This window comes from Vidua macroura, chromosome 7, assembly GCF_024509145.1.
Source record: "Vidua macroura isolate BioBank_ID:100142 chromosome 7, ASM2450914v1, whole genome shotgun sequence".
Classification (NCBI taxonomy): Eukaryota; Metazoa; Chordata; class Aves; order Passeriformes; family Viduidae; genus Vidua; species Vidua macroura.
In genome coordinates this window covers 3,608,335-3,624,478 of record NC_071577.1, presented here as the reverse complement: position 1 = coordinate 3,624,478, position 16,144 = coordinate 3,608,335, and the positions used below count along the sequence as shown (strand labels likewise).

At 59.7% G+C, this 16,144-nt stretch overlaps 3 protein-coding genes across 3 annotated transcripts; all 3 read left to right on the top strand.

Moving 5' to 3' along the window:
* Positions 1-739: 739 nt before the first annotated feature.
* LOC128809974 (uncharacterized) lies at positions 740-3,509 on the top strand. The gene is made up of 8 exons (XM_053982428.1): positions 740-986; positions 1,284-1,348; positions 1,458-1,607; positions 1,786-1,934; positions 2,172-2,319; positions 2,550-2,737; positions 2,827-2,964; positions 3,239-3,509. Exons 1-8 carry the CDS (start codon positions 809-811, stop codon positions 3,507-3,509), a joined length of 1,287 nt encoding a protein of 428 aa, XP_053838403.1. The 5' UTR covers positions 740-808.
* Positions 3,510-3,513: 4 nt separating this feature from the next.
* Positions 3,514-5,848, top strand: LOC128809971 (uncharacterized). The gene is made up of 7 exons (XM_053982421.1): positions 3,514-3,642; positions 3,838-4,014; positions 4,148-4,303; positions 4,463-4,564; positions 4,926-5,028; positions 5,302-5,358; positions 5,649-5,848. Exons 1-7 carry the CDS (start codon positions 3,640-3,642, stop codon positions 5,846-5,848), a joined length of 798 nt encoding a protein of 265 aa, XP_053838396.1. The 5' UTR covers positions 3,514-3,639.
* A 4,029-nt stretch (positions 5,849-9,877) lies between these two features.
* Positions 9,878-13,146, top strand: LOC128809698 (maestro heat-like repeat-containing protein family member 6). The gene is made up of 10 exons (XM_053981880.1): positions 9,878-9,920; positions 10,010-10,147; positions 10,424-10,538; positions 10,686-10,826; positions 11,022-11,198; positions 11,332-11,487; positions 11,647-11,748; positions 12,110-12,212; positions 12,486-12,542; positions 12,833-13,146. Exons 2-10 carry the CDS (start codon positions 10,068-10,070, stop codon positions 13,030-13,032), a joined length of 1,131 nt encoding a protein of 376 aa, XP_053837855.1. The 5' UTR covers positions 9,878-9,920; positions 10,010-10,067; the 3' UTR covers positions 13,033-13,146.
* Positions 13,147-16,144: the final 2,998 nt, after the last annotated feature.

The window sequence follows — 16,144 nt, the reverse complement described above, 5'->3', positions numbered from 1 at the left end:
GTGGTTTGTGGAGGGAAGCAATGGGGTTATCGAGAACAAGGAACTTTCTAGAACTTGGGGAGATGACAAGCATGAACTGGCAGATGACAGATATGTGTTCATCTGCATGGGGAAGCAGGGAACTCTGGGCAAGTGTTCTACATAAATGAAGCCTCCCAGGGCATCCCTGAGCTGCTGTCCCCAGGGGCACATCCCATAATCCTGTTGGGCTGTCTCAGACCCTTGGGGTCAGGGATTCCTTCCAACCTGGGCCACTTTGGGTGGGCTGGGGGCGGCCCCAGGGCAGGTGACAGTGTTTCCAAGGGCCCTTTGTGACATGGTGCTGCACGTGGACACCGGGAAACGGGTGTCCAAGGGCCCTTTGTGACACGTGGTGACACAGCAGCTGGTGCTGCCAAGAGCACGCCAGAGTGCTCAGAGCAGGTGACGGGACAGGACGGGACAGAGCAGTGCCGTGAGGAGCCCCCTCACAGCTCACTTGTTCGTGTCCGACCCGCAGCTTTTCTGAGGCGTTGTTCCTGCAGCTGACCTCGAGGCCACACCACAGCACTTGGTGACCCGTGGCCTTCCCGAGGCTTCTGTTTTGCAGGTGCCCTTGAGGGCAGAGGGTGGGACTTGGTGCCCTGGAGCTTTTCTGAGGCATCTCCCAGCCCTGCCGCCAGTGCCCTCGAGGCCACAATCCCTGACAGGAGTCTCCTGTCCTTGTGGCAGGAGCCCTTGAGACCAGAGGCCAGGCCTTGCTGTCCTGTAGCCTTCCTGAGGCTTCTCTCTGGAAGGTGCCTTCCAGACACGACTGCAGGACTTGTTGATGTGGAGATTTTCTGAGGGATCTCTCCTGCAAGTTCCCAAAAATCCAGTCACTGACATGGAGAAGAGACCCCCGAGAGTGCCCAAGCTGGCCTGGGTGGAGGAGGAGGAAGAAGGCCCTGGAGCTGCCCCAGCACAGGAGACCGAAAAGGTGGTGCCGTTCCATCCACCGCAGGAGGGTGAGTGGCAGAGCTGGGCCCCAGGGCTGGTGCCTGCGGCCACCTTTACCCCATCCCATCCCATCCCATCCCATCCCATCCCACCCCATCCCATCCCATCCCATCCCATCCCACCCCATCCCATCACATCCCATCCCATCCCCTGGGGACGTGCCCATGGAGAAGAAGGAAGAAGGGCCTTCCTCCATCCCCCTGGGGCATCCCGGGGCTGTCCCTGCCTGGGGAGAGCAGGGCTGGGCTGTGTTCTCCGGCCTCTCCCGCAGCCCCTCAGCTCTGGCTGCTCTCGCTCCTTGCCAGGTGCAGCCCTGGACCTCAAACAAGAGCAGGAATCCACCCGTGGCCGCTTCCGCAGAGCAGCGCAGGTACCTGCAGCCATCCCCACCTGGGCTGGGCCTGCTGTCACTGCTCAGCCCAGCACCGTGTGTGGAGCACTCCATGCAACATCCCTGGCTTCTTGCCCTTCTCCTACAGCTCGTTTGCAAATTCATCAGGAGCATTCGGCAGGAAGGGACCAGCGCCATGGGCGCTGGGCTCAGAGAATACTCAGAGGTCCTCAAACATGAGACCAGTGCTGCCCTGCTGGATTTGCTTGTGGAGAGGGGTGTTTTCAGACCAGAGCAAGTAAGCAGCCTGTGGCCAGGCTTCAATTCCCTCATGAGTCACGTGGCTTCCCAAGCCACTAGTGTTGGTCCCTGTGAGCCTTTGAGGCCATTGCACTGCGGTGGGAAGCACTTCTCTGGGGACACTGGGAACGTTGCTCCTTCTGGCAGCTTTCCAAATTGCCCTGTGCCTTCTCCAGGTGCCTGCCATGGTGAGATACATCCACCAGTGGCTCACGGCCAATGATTCTGCTGAGCACAGGCTGGACAACACCCTGCTGCATCTCACCAAAGTGCAGCCAAATGACGCAGTAATGACACTCCTGCGTGTGACCCCATCCTGTGACAGGTATGGGGCCCACCTGCCCAGAGGGCTCAGGGCTCCCCCCAGCCCATCGCCCTGTACAGCCTGTCCCAGGTGTCTGACCAACAGAGACTTCCAGGGCCCTCTGGCTGCTCCCTTTCCCAGCCCTGGCATGTCAGCCCCCCAAGCCTGCTGCCATGCTCCCTCGCTGCCCCTCAGGGGCCATGCCCAGGCCACGGTGCTGTGCCTGAGACCCCCTGAGACAGAGCTCTAACCCCACAGAGCTGCCATGGCCATGTGGAAGACCATCATGTGCTCACCCAGGACTGCGGAGCTGGTGCAGCTGATTCTCCTGGATGTGTTGGGGAGCTGGCCAGAGTACAGCACGTGCACCTCCGATGGGGACAAAACGGGTGTCTTTGCCCTGGCTGTGAGTTTCTGCCAGTGGCCTTTGCTGGCCCCAAGGCCGCGTCTCCAGCAGCTCTCCTTCCTCCTTCCCCCACTGCATCTGCCTGCCTCAGGCGCTGCCCTGAAACCTGGCCTAGGGGCAGCTGCAGGGCCACCGGTCCCGCTGCTCCCCCTGTGTCTCTCTGGGCCTCTCCCTGCCACGCTCGGGCCCTGTCACACGGACACCTCGGCACTGGGCTTTGTTCTTTGCAGGCAACTGTGGTGATGTGGAAGATCCTCCAGGAGCCCTGTGTCCCACACAACGTGAAGCTGCATTTCCCCCACCTATTTGTGCATCTGCTCTTCCAAGTGTTCTTCAGCACTGAACAGATGCCAAAGAAGGTCCTTACCTTCTGGAAGGGATGCCAGGAGCAACATGGCCTTGCCACCAGCCCCAACAGGTGCTCCATCCCAGTCCTTCTGTCCCTGCCACATTGCCAGGGCCGGAGCCAGCACTGCAAGTGTGACCTGGGCTTTGCTCTGCACACAGGTTTGCAGTGCGGACCCTGAAGTCCCTGCTGTACCAAAAGCAGTACAAGGATGTGGTGATGGCAATGGAACGCAAGCGTGGCTGGGACACGCTGCTCTGTGCTGACACCCACCACTATGCCGTGGGTCTGCTGGCCAGGTGAGACCCCCTTCTCCCCGCTGCCTCTGACATTTGTGCTCTGCGCCTGTGGTGCCCCACACAGTCCCTGTGGTCGTGGGCCAGAGGGCCTCGTCACCGAGGGACTGCCAAGCAGACTGGAAAAGGCTGGGAGAGGAGGGTGCCCACAAAGGGCCACCTCCCAAATGGCCCAGGTCCCCTTGCAGGATGCTGGGGAAGACCGGAACTCTGTAGTCAATTCTGGGAGAAGTTTGTTCCACTGGCTCACAATCTTATGGACTTTTACTCCTGACAGGGAGATGTCCTGCATCTCCATACGCTCGTGTTTCCGGATTTTTCGCTATCTGCTCCGGCTGCTCAGCACACAGGAGCTATGCTGGGATCTGCCTGCCCTGGCCTTCCTGGTGGAGGTGAGCCTGTTGGCCAGCGCTGCCTCGCTGAGCTGCCTCCCAGCTCTCTGCCCTCTCGTAGCCGCAGCTGCTTGGGACGGTGCCCACGCCCTGTGCGGTTCTGGGCTCCTGCCGGCCGGGTCCCCTGTCACTGCCCTGTGCCTTTCAGGTCCTTGAGCACCTGGACTTGAGTGAACGCCATGCTGACAGAGTCCTGCAAATCTTCTCAAGGCACCTGCAGAGTGAGTGCAGGGAGAGGCGTCACCTGGCACTCAAGGGCCTTCTCAAGCTCACTGACAATCCCTCGATGGTGAGAAGGGGGCAGTGGCTGAAGCCGTGCAGGCAGCGTGGGGCTGGGGAACGCAGTTGCTTGGGCTTGGCTGTGCTTGGGGTGCTGGGGCAGCTCCTCCCAGCTCTCCTGCCTCCCGCTTCAGCTGCCCGAGTGCTTTGCCCTCTAGATCCTGTGGCAGAAGGGTGGCCTTTCACAAACTTGTGTTCTACACAGACCGAAAAAATGTGGAGCCTGACTGAAAGTCTTGTGGAGCTCCTGCGGGATGCAGATGGAGAGATTGTTAAGATAACACTCATGGTACTCAGCTTTATAATCTTGGACAAGGACACGCCAATACCCAGCTCCTTCGCCCTGCAGCTGGCTCAGGCAGTCGTGCTACTCTTTGACCTCGTAAGGCTCTGTGCCCCCAGCCACGGCCCCTGGGTACTGCCCAGACACTTGGTGCCCTGTGGATTTGCAGGCATGCACCCAGCTGAGCCCCTCGCAGCCCATGCTGAGGTCTTCTTTTCGTCTCTTAATACAGGACAATAGCCAGGTACAGCTGCTCTCCATGCTGCTCTTCCGAACACTGCTGACTCTTCCATTGGAAAAGGAGAGAAAGACTCTGAAGTCACAAGTGTGCCACAGCCTGCTGCCACTCTTCTTCCACTGCCATGATGAGAATCAGCGTGTGGCAGAGGTGAGGACTCGTGGGCTGCTGCTGTCCCCTTGGGAGGGGGCTCGGCTGCCTCCTGCCCTGGCGCCTGGCGGGCTGCAGCCTCCTCCAGGCCTTGGCACAGGGACGCGGGTCCGGGTCCCTGGGCTGTGGGGCCATCTCCGTGTCTCTGCTGCTCTCCAGGCTTCTCGGGAAATGCTGATTCGTGTGGCCGAGTTCCTGAACAGGAGAGATCTTGAGAAACTAGTCAAGAAGGAGAAACTCTGGATTTTCGCCAACTGCCTGGTAAGGACGGCCTGGAAGCCCCAGGCTCAGTCTGGAGAAGCACCCTGGGCGCGGTGCTCAGTGTGTGGGCTGGCAGCTGTGCCCCTGCCCGCTGCTGCAGCCAGAGGCCGCGCGGGCTCTTCTCCAGGCTCCCGTGGGCCCCAGCCGGGTGCCGATGGAGCCCCGGCCCGGCGGGGCTGCGGGGTGGCACCGCGGCTCCCCGGGCAGCAGCCGGCCCTCTGCCCCCTCCAGAGCCCGGCGCCAGCGGCTGCTGGCCGGGCCTCAGGGCTGTGCGGGCAGGGGAGGCCGGGGCTGGGCGCAGGGAGCGCCCGGCCCAGGGGCTGAGCCCGCGCCAACCCTTCCCTGCTGCCGCTCTCTCCAGCTGGCAGAGGACAGGAGCCGAGCGGCCGAGCACCTGCGCCGGGCCCTGCCCTACCTGCAGAGCCCACAGGAGCCCCTGCGAGAGGCGGCCGTCAGGTTCATGGGTGAGCCAGGAGCCCGGGCTCCCTCCCCGCCCCGCCGCAGCTCGGCCCCAGCCCCGCCTGCTGCCCCGGCAGCGCCATCCGGGCCCGGCGCCGTGGAGCCCCGCCTGGCCTGGGCGCTGCTGCCGCCCTCCGGCAGCCGTGCCCTTGGGCGGCAGCGTGCGGCAAGGGCCCGGGCTGAGCCCTGCCGGGCCACGAGGCCGTGTGGCCACAGGGCTGGCAGCGCCGCTGGCAGGGAGCTGTGCCGCTGGGCCGTGACAGGCTCTGTGTTCGCAGGGATGGCCGGGCGGAGCTTGAGGGGGCAGCAGGGAGAGCTCCAGCTGATCTCTGAGGGTGAGTGAGGGCAGCGGGCTGACAGCGGGGGCTGGCGGGGGCAGCTGCCATCCCTGCCCCGGCTGCAGAGGGCTCTGCTCCCTGTGCGGAGCAGGGCTGGCCTGGGCAGAGCACACAGAGATTTCAGGGACACATGGGGGATTCGTGGCCCGCAGCTTGGGCCTGATCCTGTTGGTCCCTACTCCCTCCTGGCCATGGCAAGAACTGGCTGGGATGGCCCTGGCAGGGGGCTCTCCTCGGCTCCCCGCAGATCCAGGATCTGGCCATGGCTCTGATCCTCTCTCTTTCAGCCCTTGAAGGAATGGTGAATGACATCAGCGTCAGCGTGGGAAGCCTGGCAATTCAATCATTGTGCATACTGAAGGCAGCAGAGCAGGCTCCCATCCCAATGTTCCAGAGGCTGCGAGATCAGCTGCGCAGGGCATGGAAGACACGGCCTCGTCTGTCGCGGCTCGGCTGGCTGGGCTGCTGGGGCTCTGTCGAGGGCTGATCCAGGAGGCTGTCTTTCCTGGGGCCTCCTGAGCCAGCAGGGATTTTATTCAAAATAGCTTTTTTCTTCATTTTGTTTTCCTTTAGTATGTAGATATTGAATGTAAATAAATATCTTGTTTTCTTTTCCTTTAGTATGTAAATATAGGATGTGTTATAATAGACAGACTCCCAGGATCTTTCTTTTGCTACCCTGGATCTGCAGGGCATAGGGGAGGAGGGGGAAAAGGGTGCTTGTGCTCAGCAAGCTTCCCCATCGTGCAGTGTTGCAGGGAAAATGGCCAGAAGCCCCCTGGCCTTTGGGGGTGTGCTGAAGCCTTTGTGCTGCCCACAGAGTGGGTGGGCAGGGCCGGAGCCGCGGGGATCCCTGCGAGAGCGGTGCCTGGAGATGGCCACAAGGCCTGTCCCAGGCAGGAAGCGCCATCCGTGTCCTCCTGCCCGTGTGTTGCTGGCTGGATTGCTGAGGGCTCTGAGGTGCCTCTTGATGGGGCTCCCCTGGAGCTGCTGTGGGGCTGCGGCGCTGCTGCCGGGCAGGTTGGCCGGGCTGGGGGAGACCCGGAGGGGCTGGGGCAGTGGGCAGCCCTGAGCAATTGGGTGTCAGAGGCCACAAGCAGCCCCCAGGCAGCCGCCTTGTTCCTGGCACCCGGCTGCTCTGGCGCTTCCTCAGTGGGCGGTTGGAGGGACCCCCTGGAATCAGGCGTGGAACCCTGGTGCCGGCCTTTCAGGGCTGTGAGGCCAGCAGTTGTGGGGCTGGGCGTGTGCCCTCGCTGTGCTGAGACTGGGGTCCCTGGCCCCTCAGCCTTAGGCACCGAGCTTGACTGCCTGCTTGCTGAGTCTTGCTGCTGTAGCCGTGGGGGATGCCAAGCTCTGTGGGTTTAGACATTATTGAGCGAGAAGAGCAGCAGCTTTGAGCCCAAGAGGGGCCACAGAAAGGCCCTCTGGGCAAAGGGCATTGCTGGCATTCCCAGGGCAGGGACACACGAGAGTGCAGCGGGCACCTTCAGGGTGCCAGGCTGGCTTTGCTTTGGGTCACCTCCCTGTGTGCAGGGCTGGGTCTTTGCTTTGCTGTCGTTGGCCTTTTGCCCTCGTGCTCCTTTGGCTGCCTGCAGAGAGGGGCAGCCCTATCAGGAGGGTGAAAGGCCCTGTCTCTGACATCTCAAGGGGGAAATGGAGCTCTGCCGGCCCTCAGCCCACGCTGTGAGCAGAGCAGAGCCTTTTTCCCGCCCCAGTGGCTTTCTGCCTGCTGCAGGCCCCAGGCCAGCATGACCCACTCTCCTGGGGCTGAGTCACTGAGGGGGTGGGTGGCTGCTGCCCCTCGGTTCACTGACAGGCTGTGAGGGTCGCTGAGTGAAAGGTGGGTGTCCCAAGCGCTGCTGAGGGGACCTGGGGCACTGAGGGACATGAGGTGCACTGAGGGGACATGCACCAGTGGCTCCTGTCCAATCAGTCTGCTGAGCTCAGGCTGAACAGGAACACTGCTGGATCTGACCGAGTGTCTCCTGGTTTAGGGCAGATTTGGGAGAAAACCTCCAAAAGGGGTTCCCCCAGAAAACAAACCCACACGGCCCCTCCCTCCAAGTGCTTCGTGAAAAAAATCTCCTTCTGGAGAGAAGTGGAAAAAAACCTGTTAATTTTATGAGGCAAAGCAGTGCTACCATAAAAAGTGAACAATACCAGATGAGAAAACTCATTTGCCGCTCTGATGGGATGACAAATTCAGAAAATCTCTCCGGTGGATGGTTGCTCTGTTCTCAGTCCCTCTGGCCCTGGGAAAGGCTGCTGCCCCGAGTAGGCCACAAAGTGCGAGCTCTCGGTGTTTCCCCGGGTCCCAGTCCGGAGCAGGTTCGAACAGTTCCAAGAAAAAGGAAAGGAAAAAAACAGTGCAGGGAAAAATTCTCTGCCTCAGCTAGCTAAACTAACTAAAAAGCAAAGGAGGGCCCTGTTCTGCCCCATCCGTGCCCAGACAACACAACAGTTCTGTGTTCCAGCAGAATGTGGAGCAGTGAGTGCAGGCTGATAACAAAACTCCGTGCTTCTTCTTCTCCCCGCCTTCGCTCTCAGAGCCAGTCTTGAAGGCACAGAATATAATATCCAGCATAAAGAGAACAGACGACTGGGGATACAAGCATCATAACGTCACCCTAGGGCATTCCACCCCTTATCCCCATCAACTTATATCCTCACCTTACTACCAAACATCATGCATTTTATTAATGTAAAAACTTCCATCTGTCCCACCCAAAAAATTACAAGCAACACCCATTATGCCCCCATCATATCCCCAGACCGGACAACTGAATCCAGGCACCAGACTTCAGAGCTGCAGGATTCCCCACTTTCTTTTTACTCACTCCAACTCCATCTTTCACCTGCTCAGACCTTCAACACTCACACATTTCCTTCTATCTCATGTCTGTGTGGTTTAATGTACAGACGGTGGCAGTAACATCCCGCAAACTGTGATATTTGCATCTGAGTCTCACCCCACAATCAGATCAACCTGAGGTTCACATCGTGTTTTTCCATCTCTCTGCATTATCCACCACGTGCAGTCTGGTCCCTGGGCAGAGACAACGCCTAAATGAGTTTGTACTCGAGGCAGAATTGATCCACGCTGTCTTCCCTAACAAACCTCTGACATGTACCACTGGGACTTTGTCTCCTACATTCAGGGACTCAGAGCGGGCAGGACCTGCTCGGTTGGTGGAACCTCGGGTGTTAACTAACCAGGTGGACTTTGCTATATGCAGCTCCCAATTTTTGAAAGATCCCCCACCCAATGCTTTCATGGGTTTTGAACAGTGCATTGTAGCTCTCCACTTTGCGTGCAGCTGGTGCATGATAGGGGATACGGGACATCCACTCAGTGCCATGTTCCCTGGCCCAGGTGTTGATCAGGCTGTTCTTGAAATGAGTCCCATTGTCTGACTCAATCCTCTCAGGGGTACCATGCCTCCAAAGGACCCGCTTTTCAAAGCCCAGGATGGTGTTATGGGCAGAATTGTGAAGCACAGGCTAGGTTTCCAACCATCCCGTGGTGGCTTTTACCATGGTGAGCACGTAGCACTTGCCTTGGCGTGTCTGGGGCAGTGTGATGTAGTCAATCTGCCAGGCCTCCCCATACCTGTACTTGGACCACCGCCCACCATAGCACAGGGGCTTCACTCGCTTGGCCTGCTTGATGGCAGCACATGTCTCACAGTCCTGGATAACCTGAGAAATACCATCCATGGTTAAATCCACCCCTCGGTCTCGTGCCCACTTACAGGTGGCGTCTCTGCCCTGATGGCCTGAGGCATCCTGGGCCCATCGAGCTAGGAATAACTCTCCTTGTGTTGCCAATCCAAGTCTATCTTTGCCACCCCTATCTTTGCAGCCTGCTCTACCTGCTGATTGTTTTGGTGCTCCTCATTAGCTCTACTCTTGGGAACATGGGCATCCACGTGGACAACTTTCACAGGTAGCTTCCTTACCCGGGTAGCGATGTCTTCCCGTTCTTCAGCAGACCAAATTGGTTTTCCTCTACGCTGCCAGTTAGCCTCTTTCCACCTCTCCAGCCATCCCCACAGAGCATTGGCTACCATCCACGAATCAGTGTAGAGCTAGAGCTATGGCCACTTCTCTCTTTCGGCATTGTCCAGGGCCAGTTGAAGGGCTTTGAGTTCCGCAAGTTGGCTTGATCCCCCTTCTCCTTCGGTGGCCTCTGCGACCTGTCGTGTGGGGCTCCATACAGCTGCTTTCCACTTCCAATTCATCCCTACGATGTGACAGGAACGGTCAGTGAAAAGAACGTAGCGTGTTTCTTCTACTGGCAGTTGCTTGTATGGTGCAGCTTCTTCAGCCCTTGTCACTTCTTCTTCATCTGTGACACCAAAATTTTCACCTTCAGGCCAATTTGTAATTGCTTCCAAAATCCCAGGGCGATTCAGTTTGCCAATACGAGCGTGCTGCGTGATGAGAGCAATCCACTTGCTCCATGTAGCACTGGTGGCATGGTGGGTGGAGGGAACCTTTCCTCTGAACATCTGGAAGGGATGCCAGGAGCAACACGGCCTTGCCACCAGCCCCAACAGGTGCTCCATCCCAGTCCTTCTGTCCCTGCCACATTGCCAGGGCCGGAGCCAGCACTGCAAGTGTGACCTGGGCTTTGCTCTGCACACAGGTTTGCAGTGTGGACCCTGAAGTCCCTGCTGTACCAAAAGCAGTACAAGGATGTGGTGATGGCAATGGAACGCAAGCGTGGCTGGGACACGCTGCTCTGTGCTGACACCCACCACTATGCCGTGGGTCTGCTGGCCAGGTGAGACCCCCTTCTCCCCGCTGCCTCTGACATTTGTGCTCTGCGCCTGGGGTGCCCCACACAGTCCCCATGGTCGTGGGCCAGAGGGCCTCGTCACCGAGGGACTGCCAAGCAGACTGGAAAAGGCTGGGAGAGGAGGGTGCCCACAAAGAGCCACCTCCCAAATGGCCCAGGTCCCCTTGCAGGATGCTGGGGAAAGACCAGAACTCTGTGAGTCAATCCTGAAAGAAGTTTGTTCCAGTGGCTCACAGTCTTGTGGACTTTTACTCCTGACAGGGAGATGTCCTGCATCTCCATACGCTCGTGTTTCCGGATCTTTCGCTATCTGCTCCACCTGCTCAGCAAAGAGATGCCATACTGGGATCTGCCTGCCCTGGCCTTCCTGGTGGAGGTGAGCCCGTTGGCCAGCGCTGCCTCGCTGAGCTGCCTCCCAGCTCTCTGCCCTCTCGTAGCCGCAGCTGCTTGGGACGGTGCCCACGCCCTGTGCGGTTCTGGGCTCCTGCCGGCCGGTCCCCTGTCACTGCCCTGTGCCTTTCAGGTCCTCGAGCACCTGGACTTGAGTGAACGCCATGCTGACAGAGTCCTGCAAATCTTCTCAAGGCACCTGCAGAGTGAGTGCAGGGAGAGGCGTCACCTGGCACTCAAGGGCCTTCTCAAGCTCACTGACAATCCCTCGATGGTGAGAAGGGGGCAGTGGCTGAAGCCGTGCAGGCAGCGTGGGGCTGGGGAACGCAGTTTCTTGGGCTTGGCTGTGCTTGGGGTGCTGGGGCAGCTCCTCCCAGCTCTCCTGCCTCCCGCTTCAGCTGCCTGAGTGCTTTGCCCTCTAGATCCTGTGGCAGAAGGGTGGCCTTTCACAAACTTGTGTTCTACACAGACCGAGAAAATGCGGAGCCTGACTGAAAGTCTTGTGGAGCTCCTGCGGGATGCAGATGGAGAGATTGTTAAGATAACACTCATGGTACTCAGCTTTATAATCTTGGACAAGGACACGCCAATACCCAGCTCCTTCGCCCTGCAGCTGGCTCAGGCAGTCGTGCTACTCTTTGACCTCGTAAGGCTCTGTGCCCCCAGCCACGGCCCCTGGGTACTGCCCAAACACTTGGTGCCCTGTGGATTTGCAGGCATGCACCCAGCTGAGCCCCTCGCAGCCCATGCTGAGGTCTTCTTTTCGTCTCTTAATACAGGACAATAGCCAGGTACAGCTGCTCTCCATGCTGCTCTTCCGAACACTGCTGACTCTTCCATTGGAAAAGGAGAGAAACACTCTGAAGTCACAAGTGTGCCACAGCCTGCTGCCACTCTTCTTCCACTGCCATGATGAGAATCAGCGTGTGGCAGAGGTGAGCACTCGTGGGCTGCTGCTGTCCCCTTGGGAGGGGGCTCGGCTGCCTCCTGCCCTGGTGCCTGGCGGGCTGCAGCCTCCTCCAGGCCTTGGCACAGGGATGCGGGTCCTGGGCTCTGGGCTGTGGGGCCATCTCCGTGTCTCTGCTGCTCTCCAGGCTTCTCGGGAAACGCTGATTTGTGTGGCCGAGTTCCTGAACAGGAGAGATCTTGAGAAACTAGTCAAGAAGGAGAAACTCTGGATTTTCGCCAACTGCCTGGTAAGGACGGCCTGGAAGCCCCAGGCTCAGCCTGGAGAAGCGCCCTGAGCGCGGTGCTCAGTGTGTGGGCTGGCAGCTGTGCCCCTGCCCGCTGCTGCAGCCAGAGGCCGCGCGGGCTCTTCTCCAGGCTCCCCTGGGCCCCAGCCGGGTGCCGATGGAGCCCCGGCCCGGCGGGGCTGCGGGGCGGCACCGCGGCTCCCCGGGCAGCAGCCGGCCCTCTGCCCCCTCCAGAGCCCGGCGCCAGCGGCTGCTGGCCGGGCCTCAGGGCTGTGCGGGCAGGGGAGGCCGGGGCTGGGCGCAGGGAGCGCCCGGGCCAGGGGCTGAGCCCACGCCAACCCTTCCCTCCTGCCGCTCTCTCCAGCTGGCAGAGGACAGGAGCCGAGCGGCCGAGCACCTGCGCCGGGCCCTGCCCTACCTGCAGAGCCCACAGGAGCCCCTGCGAGAGGCGGCCGTCAGGTTCATGGGTGAGCCAGGAGCCCGGGCTCCCTCCCCGCCCCGCCGCAGCTCGGCCCCAGCCCCGCCTGCTGCCCCGGCAGCGCCATCCGGGCCCGGCGCCGTGGAGCCCCGCCTGGCCTGGGCGCTGCTGCCGCCCTCCGGCAGCCGTGCCCTTGGGCGGCAGCGTGCGGCAAGGGCCCGGGCTGAGCCCTGCCGGGCCACGAGGCCGTGTGGCCACAGGGCTGGCAGCGCCGCTGGCAGGGAGCTGTGCCGCTGGGCCGTGACAGGCTCTGTGTTCACAGGGATGGCCGGGCGGAGCTTGAGGGGGCAGCAGGGAGAGCTCCAGCTGATCTCTGAGGGTGAGTGAGGGCAGCGGGCTGACAGCGGGGGCTGGCGGGGGCAGCTGCCATCCCTGCCCCGGCTGCAGAGGGCTCTGCTCCCTGTGCGGAGCAGGGCTGGCCTGGGCAGAGCACACAGAGATTTCAGGGACACGTGGGGGATTCGTGGCCCGCAGCTTCGGCCTGATCCTGTTGGTCCCTACTCCCTCCTGGCCATGGCAAGAACTGGCTGGGATGGCCCTGGCAGGGGGCTCTCCTCGGCTCCCCACTGAGTCGGGATCTGACCGTGGCTCTGATCCTCTCTCTTTCAGCCCTTGAAGGAATGGTAAATGACATCAGCCTCAGCGTGGGAAGCCTGGCAATTCAATCATTGTGCATCCTGAAGGCAGCAGAGCAGGCTCCCATGCCAATGTTCCAGAGGCTGCGAGATCAGCTGCGCAGGGCATGGAAGACACGGCCTCGTCTGTCGCGGCTCGGCTGGCTGGGCTGCTGGGGCTCTGTGGAGGGCTGATGCAGCAGGCTGTCTTTGCTGGGGCCTCCTGAGCCAGCAGAGATTTTATTCAAAATAGCTCTTTTCTTCATTTTGTTTTCCTTTATCATGTAAATATTGAATGTAAATAAACATCTTGTTTTGCTTTCCTTTAGTATGTAAATATAGAATGTATTATAATAGACAGACTCCTAGGATCTTTCTTTTGCTGCCCAGGGTGCCCAGGACATAGGGGGAAGCGTGGAAAAATGGTGCTTGGGCTCAGCAAGCTTCCCAGGCGTGCAGTGTTGCAGGGAAAATGGCCAGAAGCCCCCTGGCCTTTGGGGGTTGTGCTGAAGCCTTTGTGCTGCCCACAGAGCGGGTGGGCAGGGCCGGAGCCGCGGGGATCCCTGCGAGAGCGGTGCCTGGAGATGGCCACAAGGCCTGTCCCAGGCAGGAAGCGCCATCCGTGTCCTCCTGCCCGTGTGTTGCTGGCTGGATTGCTGAGGGCTCTGAGGTGCCTCTTGATGGGGCTCCCCTGGAGCTGCTGTGGGGCTGCGGCGCTGCTGCCGGGCAGGTTGGCCGGGCTGGGGGAGACCCGGAGGGGCTGGGGCAGTGAGCAGCCCTGAGCAATTGGGTGTCAGAGGCCACAAGCAGCCCCCAGGCAGCCGCCTTGTTCTAGCACCTTGCTGCTCTGGCGCTTCCCCAAAGCATCTCCCAGGCCTGCGACAGAAGCCCTCGATGCCGGGACACCACCGCAGCAGGAGGGTGGGGACACCCCCGAGGTGCCCAGGCTGGGCTGGCTGGGGACAGGGAGAGCAGGGGCCACTGCCAGGGCATGGCCACTGGCTGCTGCCAATAAGCGGCAGGGGGCAGAGGCAGGGCTGGCGGCCAGCCCGGGCCCTCGCGGTTGCCCAGGCCTTGGTGCTGTGACCAAGGCCCCCCTGACAAAGAGCTCTGGGCCCGCAGAGCTGCTGCCACCATGGGGAGGGCGGCCATGTCTCCTCGAGCAGGGCTGCGGAGGCGCTGCTGCCCTGGCGCCTCTGGACCCCACAGGAACAGCACCAGAGCGTGCTCCGGCACAGCAGCACCCTGGAACGCTGGCACCTGCTCAACGAGGCTCCCGCACCAGCCAGGATGCCAGACGCGGGGAGACCGTGGGCACAATTGCCATGCTTTGGCAAAAGGCTTCAGCAGTGTTCACCAGAATGGCTTTCTCTTGACTTGCCAGCCTCACAGCAAAGCCTGACAGCTTCAGCTGCAGCCTGTGCCCCTGACTGACTTCCATGGCCGTGCTTCAGCATTGCATCCTGGGATGCGTTCAGATTAGGGGTTCTGATCTGTTTTTGCTAGCCAGTTCTGTGGACCCCTGCACACCCCCCGAGTTTCCCCCCCCCCGTGCTGGTCTGCTCCGGGTCTCTTACCATTGGAGCTCACCGTGCCAGTCCTGTAACCACTCCCCTGTCCACTCCGGAGTGTTCTGTGTCCGTCACCCCATTCGCCCCGGAGCCCCGTGTCCACCCCTGCCGCGTTCTCGTTGGTTGCCGTGGTCCATGTCACCGCCACGGCACCTGTCCCCATTGTGCGGGAGGGCTTCTACCCTCCTAGTCCAGCCCCCTATAAAATCCTGCGCCTCCCCGGTCCCAGTGCCATTTTCTGTCCACGTGGCGCTGATAGCGAGTCGCGGTTTCTCCACCACAGATCCCCGCGGCAATAAAAGCTTTCTAGCAAACTGTACGGACGGAGTGGACAATTCCTTCCCTCTTTGTCTTGTCCCTCGTGCCGATGGCAGAAGTGGCCAGCCCTACCCCGGTGCGCGGAAAGCAGAAGCGCCCGGGAATCGCGACAAACCTCGGTCCTGCCGAGAAGCAGTGCATTGCCGGGCTCTCCGGAGCTGCCCAGGACAAGGAAAAACAACGCATCGTCGCACTTGAGGGCAGACTCGCCTTCCACAGGCGGGCGTCCCAAGGCAGAGGCATTGGTGCCATGGTGAGAGAGAGACTCTGACGGGGCACGAGCCCTGCGCTGCAGCTGCCCGCCCTCTCCTCCATGCAGGCACCTTAAAGACACATGCGTCAGCTCTGAAACTGAATCCTGGAGTTGCTTGCAACAAAGAACAAAGGAGGTGCCGGAGAAAAGCTGGGACTTCTATGGCTCGGTTTTGCTCTCCACTTGGGGAATCACAGAATGCCAGAGCACTTTATCTTGCAAAGTATCATAAAGATCATCCAGTTCCTACCACCCTGCCACGGCCACAGGTGCTGTGCAGGCACAGCTGTCACTAGGGTTGGAAGAACACTTCTCCATGTTTACCATTCCTCTCCTGGATTTCAAGCTAACATGAAAAAATCGGCTGGTTACAGCTGAATTTTGTAGCTCTCAGAACTTGGAATAGGAGTCTCCAGTTCCATGGGATGTCCATTCAGCCTTTGTTAGATCATCCCGATGGAGCTCAGCCCTGTGCAGCCCAGGCACAGGCACCAGGCTGCTGGTCCATTTCAGCATCCCAAAGTCTTTGTGGCTTCCTGTGCACCCTGAGGCTCCGGCATCCACTCTTGAATTCCCAGTTAGTGCTGTGCAGGACATGAGAACACAGGAATCGCCTGCTTGGCTCATTCTTGGCTTTGCTGCTCCTGCCTAAAGGAATAATCAGGAGTATATGCTGATGTAAAGCTATAGCTAAACACCAGGGACCTTTTCGGTAGTGTTTAAAACAAAACCCTTGTGTGACTCTTCAGAGACTCTAAAATGCAGGGTGAAAATGACAGCTTTGGTATTTAAGAATCCCATGTGATTTTTCTGGTCAAGGATTTGAATGCTAATGCAGAAATTACAAAAATGTTAAAAGTTGTTTTCATTGGCAACCCCTTTTAAATGGCATCAGCACACTTACAGGGGACAGAGTATGACACTGGGACAGTACTTGCTGTTGCGGTGTGTTAGTTTATTAAGACAAATGTTCTGTTATCTTGTGGTATGTTCCAGTGTCCTCTGAGTTATTCCAGGTGGTTTCTCCCCTCTGTTATGGCCTCCTACCTGGCTGTCCCTCAAAGAATCCCCTCCCTACTTTCCAGACACTTCCCTGCCTGTTAAGGCAACCTGGCCCCTTCGCCCTGTCTGTCAGCCCAAACCCTACCCTTTGTTCCAGAAGGTT